Raw genomic sequence first — 12,947 nt, forward strand, 5'->3', positions numbered from 1 at the left:
GAGCGCTAAACATAGGCCGGGTCTACATTTGCGGTACTTCACCTACAGATGATGACCTCTCAATATGAGTGAACAATCCAGGAAGGGATTTAAAAGCAACCGATCAATCATATGGAGACGCCACTATTGCCGGTGAAGAGCTGCAAAATGTAAGCCTATACTCGGCGCTTACGGCCATTGAGCAGGGAGGGATCTTTATCGTGCCATAGCTGTTGTGATCTACGGGACCTTATCTCATCCGAAGGATCGCCCTATTTAGTCGCCTCTTACGACAAGCAAAGGGGTATTGAGGACCTATTCTAACCCCGATATCCACGGGGTACGGCATTTCTAAAGGACAAGCGCATGTCAAATGTTTATATCGATAATGTATAGAATATACTAGTATACTAGGGAGTAATCGATTTTCATGGGGTTCAATTCTCATGGATCATTGATTTACATTGTTGATTCTACTGTGTATATTAATTGATATACATGTATACAATTACACATCACGTATTGGTTGTCTTTACATTTAAACCTAGAGATTCAACAAGAAAGAGAGGGAAACAAGGACGTAGCATTTTTTTCAAAATAAGAGGGAGGGGCTATGAAAAAATACATTTCGACAAGCCTACCCCACTCAACATCTTGGTCTAGTATAGAGCTGTCGTCAATAGGTATGTGTGGGTGGGTGGAGGTTGCTTTGTTCCTGGGGGAGCCATAATCTTAAGATGAGAACCTTCAGGCTTTCAGGGCTGATGACACATTATTTAGAAATTACATTACACGATAAAGCAAAATATCTTGTATTGTTTTTTTTTTTCAAATTTCAATTTGATATATATATGTATAGCTTTTTATGGAGAACCATGAGTTTTGTACTTTTTTTTAATATAATTTCATCATTTATTGAAAAGTATACATACTATTTAGGATAAAATATCCTCGGATACTCCCTCTTAATTCTCATCAATGGTGCCAATGAATTTTGTACTTTACACTTATATTGTAAACCATTTTTAGGTATGCTGAGATCTTCATACTGTGTAGTTAATTTTTCGAGGTGACGTAAGTCAGCCTCGTATGTCAGACCCCAGCTTCAATGGCGCCCTGTTTTAATCACTACCATTTGCGAAATCACTTTGATTTTTAATATAAGAAATTTGTTGTCGCATATGCTAATGCAACGTAAAAGCTGTCACAATTCACTTTGAGATTGATATAGGATCCATATGTTTACCCTCTACGATAAGCGAGTTAAATAAGAATTTATGAAATCGCAATTTTTATCCCTTCGATATGAAACAAAGTCCACACATCAAAAGGAATCGCGAATTAGTGTTTAGGTTTGTAAACAAGATCAAAATTATTTGTCGTTTGCCAATATTTTATTCCACGATCTTAGAAAAACAGAATTGGACTGTAGGAAACGATTTGCATTGCTTCTGTATTCATTCACATTTTCACATATAGACGGGGAAAACATGGTCTATTTTTCTCTAGGAATTCTGGGTAAACAGCTGTCTCCTCTTATGTCTGAACATTATGTTAATTAGCCGATTTATCGCCTATCAAAAAATAGTTCACATTGATACTATGTTCCATTTTTATTAAACTGTTATATATAAATTCTGTTTTATGTCAGATTGAAGAAGTCTTCCTTGTATGTGATCTGTTGTATTTATCAAGCAGAAATTGTGTGTAATTAGAATTTTAATATTAAAGTCTGCACTATTTCTCTGTATCCATACGCTGTTTATCAACATTGCCTGAGAGAACTGATCAACGCATTAACTCAAGGTAATTATCTGAAACCCAATGTGTTAATTTCGTACAATTTTACCAAAATATTTCTTTTGGACGCATTCTTTGAGATTTTAATACTAAATCTGGGTGTAAACATGTAATCTTCGATCGAAAGGGCCGAGCGCCATTTCCCGCGCTCTTTCATGGTCAAGTCAGATAACTGTAAACATTGATTAAGAAATATAAATGAACATGTTTTTGTGAATATATTTGTTATTCAAGAAAAGAACTCCATTGGAAGTAATATTTTGGAAATCAAGTTTACATTTCTTTGTCACGAAATATGATTTATCTCAAGAGTTGAATGAATTATCTCAAGAGTTGACACTTGTTTTCAAGAGTTGATATTTCAAGAGTGGACATTTTCTTGGACTGGTTTAACTTTGACTCAAGAATTGAATGAGTTATTTCAAGAGTTGACAGTTGTTGTCGTCATCAGATATGAAGGGTAGCAAAAAAAGAAAAAATCATGATTTTGATAGTCATCAAAGGGAGAGCCCAAAATCTGTCAAAAAAAGAAAAAGTCACAATGTAAGAAAAGATCCCATAATTTTGAAATGCGTGTCTGCCAACTTTCATCAAGGGTCAGAAACTTTCTCAGAATATAGCAGAGGTAAACAATGTGTAGCAAATTCACTTGCGTGCATTGCATTTAATGCAGTTAACCAAAATTGTTTGGAGATTGGGATGCGAATGATATTCATTTTGTTCTCGAAAAAGGTGATGTTTTATACAAGCATGCAAGACAGGCCTGTCCACATGAACATCTTAACCCAGAGGACTTGTCCAAAAATGTTTGCATTCAAAGTCAGTTGCTTCATGTGTCTGCTTTACCAGTTTATGCAGGGGAAATACAATCCACCTTTAAAGATAACGGCCCTTTCCTCTCTCTTGCTACAGCACTGAATTTATGCTTTGCAAATACCAAAGATGGAGGTATATTTATATGCAATGGCAGTTCTGTTGCTGTATTCTGCTCAGGCAATCTGTTCCATGTTTTCGATCCACATGCACGTGATGCAAACGCAAATGTTAAGGCAGACGGTTGCTCTGTTTTGTTGACAGTCAGTGGTTTTTCAAATTTACAAGCTCTTTTGAGAAAGCTCTTTGGGCGTGAAGAGGGTGCAGCTTTTGAATTGTATGTAGTTTCAATAGCAAATGTAGAAATGATGCCTCTTGTCCAAAGACATGTCCAAAGACAAGCTGAAGATAGATGTTGTTTAACTATAGATAGTATACAACCAATTTCCAGTCTGTGCCATAAATGTCTTTCAGGAATTGGTCAGACTCAGAGCAACAATAATTATTTATTGAACAACTGTGATGAAGTAATAAAGCAGTTTCATTCAGCTGTAAATACAGGCCCATCTTTTGTCTGTAAAAGTTGTTCTCAGGTTTGGTTTAAACACTCAGTTAGAAAAGCGACAGGAATAAGTGAAGATTTCTTGCATCAGCATGGCTTTCAAAAGCAAGACATTATTTGTAACACCTGTCACAAATATTTAAAAGCAGGAAAAGTTCCTCCATGTTCATTCATGAATGGTTTAAAATTCCCCTCCAAACCTCCTGAGTTGAACATTACACCCCTTGAAGAAAGACTCGTAGCTCCCAGAATCCCGTTTATGCAGTTAAGAGAAAAGCCTCGGGGTGGGCAACTGAGTATCACAGGAAATGTTGTGAATGTTCCTGCTGATGTATCTTCTACAGTTAAAAAATTGCCTCGACTTTTAAGTGACAATGAAACTATACCTTTGAAGTTCAAGCGGAGTATGAATTTTAAGCATTCTGTTGCATTTGAAAGAATACGCCCCACCAAAATCCTTGCAGCAACAAAATGGTTAATACAGAATAGTACTTTATTCAAAGCAGAAGGTATCGAATTGAATGAGTCTTGGGATTGCCAAGATGCTGAATCAGAGGACGAAACTGAAATAAATTCTACATCGACCACAAATTCAGCAGAAGAGTCCATCATAGAAGCTTGGACAGAAGAAGGTAGTGTGGACGAAAGGCCAACGGGCAATATGGACACTCTAATGCAAAGTATTGACTTCCGAGAATTTAATCAGGTTTTGAGTGTTGCTCCAGGTGAAAACTTTAGCCCTCTGAGTATATTTCAAGATAAAAATGCAGAATTTTTAGCATTTCCTACCATCTATTGTGGTGAAGCAAGACCAGACAACACATTAAGAACTGTTCCTTTGCATTACAGTACTATTTGCAAGTGGGAGTTGAAAAATGTTGATAGGAGATGTGCACAATGTGTTCCAAATCTATTTTACAAGTTGAAAAGAATACAAATTAAGCAAATCCAGGACAAAGTAATGCTTGCTATGCGGAAGTGCAAACTACAGGGTAAGAAATACACTGCAGCACAAATACTTGACTCGCAAACTGCGGACTCCATTGTTCGATTGAATGAAGGATTTCATGTTCTCCGGAAATTACGAGGATCACCCCCTTACTGGGAAAAAGCTAAAAGTGACATTTTTGCCATGATCAGGCAACTGGGTTTACCTACTTGGTTCTGTTCATTTTCTGCAGCGGAAACGAAATGGACACCACTACTTAAAACACTTGGAGAGCTTATAGAAAATGTAACCTACACAGAAGAGGAAATTATGAACATGAGCTGGGAACACAAAAGTAAACTAATTAAGTCTGACCCAGTAACTTGTGCAAGATATTTTGACTTCAGGTTTAACAAATTCTTTGCAGAGGTATTGGGCCACAAAATGAACCCTGTAGGTTTTATTGAAGACTTCTTTTACAGGATTGAGTTCCAGCAGCGAGGCTCTCCTCATGTGCATATGCTTCTTTGGATCAAAGATGCCCCATCTGTTCAAACTCACTCATATGAAGAAGTGTCTCAATTCATTGACAAGTATGCAACTTGTGAAAAGCATGGGGCAGATGATTTCCTGATAAATTACCAAACACATCGTCATGCTAGGACATGTATGAAAAAGAATAAACCCATATGTAGATTTCATTTTCCCATACCGCCAATGCCTCAGACTGTTGTTCTTGCACCTCTGGATGAAGATGATCAGAATTTCTCAACAGCTTTTATATCTTACCAGAAAATTGTAGATTACCTTAATTCATCAAAGTTCAGAGAGTCTGAAATTGAAATGACATTTCAAGAATTTTTATCAGAATTGCAAATCAATGTGGAATGCTACATCAGGGCAGTGAGGTCATCTTTGAAACAAGAAAAAATTTTCCTGAAGCGAAATCCAAATGAAGTGAGAATTAATGCATACAATAGTGTTCTACTAAAGAGCTGGCAAGCAAATATGGACATTCAGTTTATTTTGGATGCATATGCATGTGCCACTTACATTGTGTCCTACATTTCTAAAGGTCAGAGAGGAATGTCGAACTTGCTGCGGCATGCTTGTGAAGAAGCAAGACAAAATGACTCTGATATTCGCCAACAAGTGAGACGTATAGGAAACAAGTTTCTCTCTCATGTTGAGATAGGTGCTCAAGAAGCAGTGTACCTGGTACTTCAAATACCACTGAGGCATTCATCAAGGTCCGTGACTTTTATTAATACTGCTCCCATAGATGAGCGTGTTGTTTTGTTGAAACCTAGGCATGTTTTAGAAGAACTGAAAGAAAGCAGTACAGATATTGAAGCTGGTAATATTATAAAACTGTATCAACAACGACCAAAAGTTCTTGAGGGAATCTGCCTTGCTGATTTTGTGTCCTGGTTTCAAGTTAAGTATCACAAGGAAAACATCAAACAGAACACTTCAGAAGAGTTGCCTGAAAATGAGCCAGAAGAAGAAATTTCAGAGGATGCAATTCCTGTCACGTCAAATTCCTGTGAATTTGCTCAGAGTTACATGTTTAGGAACGGTACAGAAATTGTCAAAAGAAAAAAACCCATGGTTTTAAGATGGGTACATTTTGATATTGAAACAGATAGCGAGAAACATTATCGTGAACTTTTGATGTTGTTCACTCCTTGGAGAAATGAAAAAAGGATTTGATCAATAAATTGCAATCTTTTGAAGCAAGATACAAGTCATGTGAAAATCAAATTCAGCAGAAACTTTCTGAATATCAACAAGGTGGAAAGGCTTTGAATGATATGGAAAACATGCTTCATAATGTAGATGCAGAGGATTTGTGTACAGATTTTCTTGCTCCAGGAAATGAACATGAGGAAGAAATACACAGAGAAGAAGGATCAACTCTCTCAGAAAAATGGGGTTGTTTTGATCCTGGTAAACATGCACCAGACTATGACATAGGCCTTGAACTTGGAATTCAACAAAAACAACTTGATGAGGATATTTCTCAAATGGGTGAAATGAAGGACATTCCATACAGGGAAATGTTGAGAGACCTCAATCATCAGCAAAGGGAATTCTTTTATCATATACTACACTGGCTGAAAACTAAGAAAGAGCCTTTGTATGCTTTTTTATCTGGTGGAGCAGGAGTTGGAAAAAGTGTACTTACAAGAGCCCTTTATCAAGCATGGTTGAAATATTACTCTCACCAAGTTCATGAAAATCCAGACAATTTGCATGTTCTTCTCTGTGCACCAACTGGAAAGGCAGCCCATAATATAAATGGTTCTACAATCCATGCAGCATTTTGTATTCCAGTTGGTAGAGGATTTGCTTACAAACCACTAGACATGCAACAATTAAATACCTTGCGAACACGATACATGAGTTTAAAGGTCATTTTTATAGATGAAATTTCAATGGTAGGTTATGGCATGTTTAATTTCATGAATCTCAGACTGCAAGAAATAAAAGGATGCACAATGCCTTTTGGTGGTGTAAATATTGTTGCAGTAGGTGATCTGTTTCAGCTAAAACCTGTCATGGATGGTTGGATTTTTTCTCTGCCTAATACAGACTATGGTCCATTAGCAGCAAATCTGTGGAGAGACAATTTCAAGTTGTTTGAATTAACCATAATAATGCGCCAAAGGGATGACAGGACATTTGCTGAACTGCTGAACAGATTGCGAGAAGGAAATCAGACTGAACAAGACATCAGTCTACTATGTCAATGTGTGAAAGAAGAGACTCCAGAAATTACAAGTATACCCCACTTGTTCACTACCAGAAAGGAAGTACAATCTTACAATAACAAGATATATGAAATGGCAGATGAATCACAGAAAGTAAGCATTAATGCTCTTGACTGGGTTATTGGAACACCTGATGACGCTGTGAAATTAAAAGTGTTAACAAGAGTCCCTGATGATTGTGCAAAAACAATGGGGCTATCTTCCATGTTGTTCTTGGTTATTGGAGTTCCAGCTGAAATAACCAATAATGTTAATGTTCAAGATGGAATCACAAATGGTGCGTCATGCACTGTAAAACTCTTTGATTATCGTGTGGAAGGATCAACAAGGTGTAGCATCATTTGGGTGCAATTTGATGATGAAAACATTGGAAAGGAGTTGCGCAAAGAATATACAAGGCTATTCAAAAATGATATTGAGAAAACTTGGACACCAATTTTAGAAATTACAAGGCAGTTTAAAATTCAAATGAATGGAACATATCATGTAAAACGAAGACAATTTCCCTTAAGGTTGGGATTGCCAAAACAATTCACAAAGCCCAAGGCTCAACTATGAAATCAGCAGTTATAAATTTTGGCTCCAGAAAAAATGACCATATGCATTATGTGGGACTAAGTAGGGTTACCCATATCGAGAACTTGCACATCACCTATTTGAATGAAAAGAAGATATCATTATCACCAGCTGTGTTGGAAGAAATGAGCAGGCTTAGAAATGAGGGCAAAATGAGAGTCTGCATTGACAATTTGAGAGAGAAAGATCCTTGTACTACAGTTTTGACATCATTTAACATCAGATCCCTTCATAAGCACAAGGAAGATTTGGAAAAGGATTTAAACCTTATGTTTTCAGATGTATTAGCAATATCTGAGACAAGACTTGTTCAAACTGATGAAGATGAGACATTCTCATTGCCAGGATATAGAATGTATAGGTTTGACTCTCCACAACATTGCACTCAAAGACCATCATATGGTCTTGCTTTTTATGTTAAAGAATCGCTAACTGTAAAGAAAATCAACAAAAGGAGAGAACGAAATGTTCAATTTTTTTCCTTGGAAATATAGATTCGCAGTGGAAAGTCAATTTCATTTATGTTATTGTATGTTCCACCAAAGACAGATTTGTTGACAGTAAAGAACATGCTTCGAAATCTTTTTCAAGATTGTTTGGAAGATTTAAATCCTGTAGTATTGACCGGAGACTTCAATATTGACAACCTTTCATCACAAACAGGAAATCTCATGACGTTCATGTCTGAATTCAATCTTAAATACCTGCCCACAGATTCTACCACTGACTATGGATCTGCACTTGACCACATATACACAAACATTTCTGATGCTCAAATTCAAAGTTGGGGGACACTTGAGTCTTACTTCTCAGATCATAAACCCCTGTATATTGCACTGAAATCCATGACATAAAAACTTGTTTATGTTATGCAATGTTTAAAAAAAGAAGTACTTTCCCCAATGTGACCTTGGTTGCCAACACTGTATGATATAAATTCTCTTTTGAAAAGACAATATTCATTCAGCTGTATTTAATTCATCTTGAAGAACATCCTACACTAAAATGGTAATAATTCACTTTCTTGCTACTTGTGAATACATCTATCTACTTAAATTTAGATAAATATGACTCATTGACTGCAAAATCTAATTTTTTTTTCTTTCAAGAAAATGAACAATAAATTAGAACATTTTGCAACAGTTGGTTACAAAAATCATAGCAAGATACAAGATGGTGATCTCTTAAATTCACACTCAAACAAAATTTATGCATTTTTCAATTCCAGATGCTGACAGTTGCAAAACTGAGTAAATTAAAAGGGAGTAAGCCATACTCGCAACCATTAAAAGTGAAAGTATGTGCTGTCGGAACACTGCAGAAGTACCAGGTTGACAGTGGTGAAAAAAAGGAGTGCTTCACTGTAGGATTGGCAGATGCAACAGATGCCCTGAAGGGGACTGTCTATGACAGCTCAAAGCTGAAGATCTTGAGTCCCAGTAGCACTGTGATTGTGATGAACTATATATTCAAAAATGACAGTGAACCTACAGTTGTGATAACCAAAAACACGAAGGTTCTGAAGACGGGGGCCATGGAGGTTCCACAGGGAATAATGGACAAGGGTGAAAATATCGCCAACCCACCACCCGCTGTGACACGCCCTATAAAAGATGTGAAATCCTCCCCTGTGAAGTCGCTGGTGTCAGTTAAGGGCAGAGTTGTGTCTGTAAGTATAAATTTAAATCACTCCACCCTCTTCTGTATTATTTCTAGAAGCTTTATATTCTTTCATTTGTTTTATTTCATTTGTTTTGCATAATGGAGGAGTGAATGATAATGTTCACTGATATATTTCTAAGGAAATCAATATGACAAATGATACTTTTTTTTTAAATTGCAACACTTTAAATTAATACCTGCACGTTCAACATGTTTGCCATATAACCCAGCTTACTGAAAGCTATTCTACTATGAGATCTATGGTAAAGTATTAAGAATATTTCAGCGGGTGGCTCCCATAGAATTTTTTCTTGAAAGAGGGATCATGCATAGAATTTTCTGTAGCTTCAGTATAAGCTATTTTTAACAGAATGTTTTTGGTTGTTATTGTTAATTTACTACTTCTTTTTACAATATATTGTTTTGAAAGTTATTCTAAAAATTTGTCATATAGAAGTTTAAAATTGTATAAATCTAATAAGCTTATGACAGCGGCAATTATTCATTATTCAGAATTGTTACCTCAGTATCAAGGGTTCAAGAATATGAGATGTAACCATTGGAAAAAAAAACATCGGGCTCGAGATTGTTTCTCCTTTATATTGCCAGTTGGAATTTCCTCTGAATTTGTGCATGCTTCCGATATTCCTAGAAACTCTTTTTCTACTTTGTTACTTCTCCCATTTTTTGGGTCCCCAGGGGATGGTAGATTTTTAAATACAACCTGATATTGTCTTACGGACCCGGTTTAACAATAGAATTCGTTCTGTGTATTAACAATGTAGCAAGACAAACACGGGCGATAACTCGAACTCTTTGCATTTACAATGAACAATTTAGAGAGTTCCGAATGTAAACATGGCGTGTAAATTCGAAGCAAGAAAAAACGTTGACGGTTGAGAAATCGTCTTTATATGGATTACTTTCTAGGGTAAAAGGCATGTATAAACTCAAAAAGGTTTCTTGTGATTAATTTGGTAGTTATTTTCAGTGTGGTGAGGGCTTGTGACGAGACACAGATTATTCTAACTTGTAGATTTTATACTTGAAGATCTTTGACAGCTTTGTTTTTTATACAGTGTTATTCCCATACATGTGTCCTTGAACTGACTTTGCGGAATGGTGTTCTTTATAGTATTTTTCTGAACAAGGATTTCATTTATTGTTGATCTTAATATTCATTATGCAGATACAAAAGCAATTGTTACAAAGTTGCATACTGCTCATTATTTTCTTAGATTTTAGTAGAATTCTTCTAAAATCTTGTTAAAATTGTCAACAAATGTGATATTGTAGATTTGGATATTCTAAATATGTATTTGCTTTTTTAATTCAAGGAGGACATGACAAAGACTGTAAAGGTGAAGGGGGTTGATGTTTGTGTGAAAAGTGTGGCATTAAAGGATGAGACTGACAGCATCAAACTCTCCCTCTGGAGAGACTTAAGTGACACTTCCATTGTCGGGAAATATATTTCAATAACAAATGTTGTTGTTACAAGCTTTAATGAGGAAATTTCCATATCAACAACTTCAAAAAGTGCTCTTGAAGTAAGTATGCACTGTTATTTTCAATGCAGAAACAAATTTGAAACCTGTATGTACATGACATTTAAAATTGTTATATATTTGATTTAACAATGCATATTTAAAGAATATATCTATAAATAGCGATATTTATCCTGAAAAAATGATATAATACATGAACAGATGCTTGCTGTACTGTTTTTATACCCCCCCCCCCCGCAACAAGTTGGAGGGGGGGGGGGGGGTAAACTGGAATCGGGTTGTCCGTCTGTCTGTAGACGCAGTGGTTTCCGGACTCTAAAGCATTATCATTTCCACCTACCGTCACCATATCATATATATGGACTACCCATGGGATGAAGATGTTCCCTATCGATTTGGGTCAAAAGGTCAAAGGTCAAGCGCACTGGACATCGAAGTAGCAATATGGTTTCCGGGCTCTAAAGCATTATCCTTTCCACCTACTGTCACCATATCATACATATGGACTACCCATGGGATGAAGATATACCCTATCGATTTTGGGGTCAAAAGGTCAAAGGTCAAGTGCACTGGACATCGAAGTAGCAATATGGTTTCCGGGCTCTAAAGCGTTATCCTTTCCACCTACAGTCACCATATCATACATATGGACTACCCATGGGATGAAGATGTTCCCTATCGATTTTGGGATCAAAAGGTCAAAGGTCACATGCACTGGACATCGAAGTAGCAATATGTTTTCCGGGCTCTGAAGCGTTATCCTTTCCACCTACAGTCACCATATCATACATATGGACTACCCATGGGATGAAGATATTCCCTATCGATTTTGGGGTCAAAAGGTCAAAGGTCACACGCACTGGACATCAAAGTAGCAATATGTTTTCCGGTCTCTAAAGCGTTATCCTTTCCACCTACAGTCACCATATCATACATATGGACTACCCATCGGATGAAGATGTTCCCTATCGATTTTGGGGTCAAAAGGTCAAAGGTCACACACTGGACATCGAAGTAGCAATATGGTTCGGTTTGTCATGCCATTTGTTTTTTACACTCAGAAAAGAGGTAGTTTATACCTATTACCAACACCCTTTGGGAGATTGGGGTAAGCGGGGGGGTATTCTTAGTGAGCATTGCTCACAGTACCTCTTGTTTATGACTACACAATATTTTCAAAAAAAGGTGTTTGTTGACCTAGTTTTCTTCACTCAAGATAATTCTTGATTGTTTTAGGAGTGCGAGCCACCAGTTGCAAAAGTACAGGGATCTGCCATTGGCTTCGACCAAACTGAACTGCATATCTCACTCCTAATGAACATCAAGGATGACTATGCTACATATGACGTACCACTTGACATCATAGCTAATGCCCTTGGTTGCTCCATTAAAGACTTGGAAGGTGAAATTGAGAAGAATCTTCCATTTCAGTGCTGTTTCGTATTGAAAGACTCAACTGTTGAGGAGATTATCTCCATCAGTAAATCTACATGAATGCCTTATGACAACATGTCAATGTAAAATCCTGTAAGACCTTCCTTTTTCAATTATTGTGTAAATTTTTTACATTTCTGTATCCCTCCATATCTGACATATTTGTAATTTTTAAATTCTTTATGACACTACAATATTTTCACTTGTTTTTAATGAACTTTTTTTTATCAGAAGTGTTCACAGCATGTCATTATTTACTCATTTTATTTGAAGAGTTGATTAAGGAGGGGATTATCTTGCTAGGTCAGGAAGGGTGAAAGTATTCAGAAGTGAATATTGATTCTTCCAGGATGAAGATGTTTACATTAAAATTTTACTTGTGTTTTAAAATAGTAATTATCTCTCAACAGAGTTGGCTACTGTTTTTTGTTTTTGAGTACAGTTTGAATTGTTATCCAGGTAATCATAATGCACAATGTTAATAGTTTTAAAGATTTCCTTTCATTACAGTTGCTCACCTTTAACCTATGCTTTTCTCAAGTTATGCTCTTGTATGGTTGTGTTTTTGTTTACATTTTGAGCTAAATACGCCATACAAGGTTCCACATGTTGTTTGAACCAATCATTATATTTATCATTAAACAAAGTATACCATTTCCCATCTTTTGATGGTTTCTTATAAGGGTTACAAATTGTCTTTCCATTGTGTATGATCAGTAACATTTAATGTGTTTGTTGCTCAAACATATCAATGCAGAAAGTTTTATACCTTTTTTTGTATCACTGCCATCGTGGTACACATGGCAAGCCTTATTTTAATAATATACAAAACTATTAATGTACAACAGTTATTATTAACTCCTTTGCAGTTGTAAGAATGTAGGTACATTTATGGCAATTTCTCCCTGGCA

General features: G+C 36.3%; 2 protein-coding genes across 2 annotated transcripts; both read left to right on the forward strand.

Moving 5' to 3' along the window:
- The first annotated feature begins 3,560 nt into the window (after positions 1–3,560).
- On the forward strand, positions 3,561–7,414 carry LOC130048804 (uncharacterized). The gene is made up of 2 exons (XM_056145865.1): positions 3,561–5,661; positions 5,820–7,414. The coding sequence occupies exons 1-2, from the start codon at positions 3,561–3,563 to the stop codon at positions 7,412–7,414; spliced, it is 3,696 nt and encodes a 1,231-aa protein (XP_056001840.1).
- A 1,246-nt stretch (positions 7,415–8,660) lies between these two features.
- LOC125650985 (uncharacterized) lies at positions 8,661–12,096 on the forward strand. Its single transcript, XM_048879578.2, has 3 exons — positions 8,661–9,101; positions 10,432–10,644; positions 11,839–12,096. The coding sequence occupies exons 1-3, from the start codon at positions 8,661–8,663 to the stop codon at positions 12,094–12,096; spliced, it is 912 nt and encodes a 303-aa protein (XP_048735535.2).
- Positions 12,097–12,947: the final 851 nt, after the last annotated feature.

The sequence above is a fragment of the Ostrea edulis genome, chromosome 7, assembly GCF_947568905.1.
Source record: "Ostrea edulis chromosome 7, xbOstEdul1.1, whole genome shotgun sequence".
Classification (NCBI taxonomy): Eukaryota; Metazoa; Mollusca; class Bivalvia; order Ostreida; family Ostreidae; genus Ostrea; species Ostrea edulis.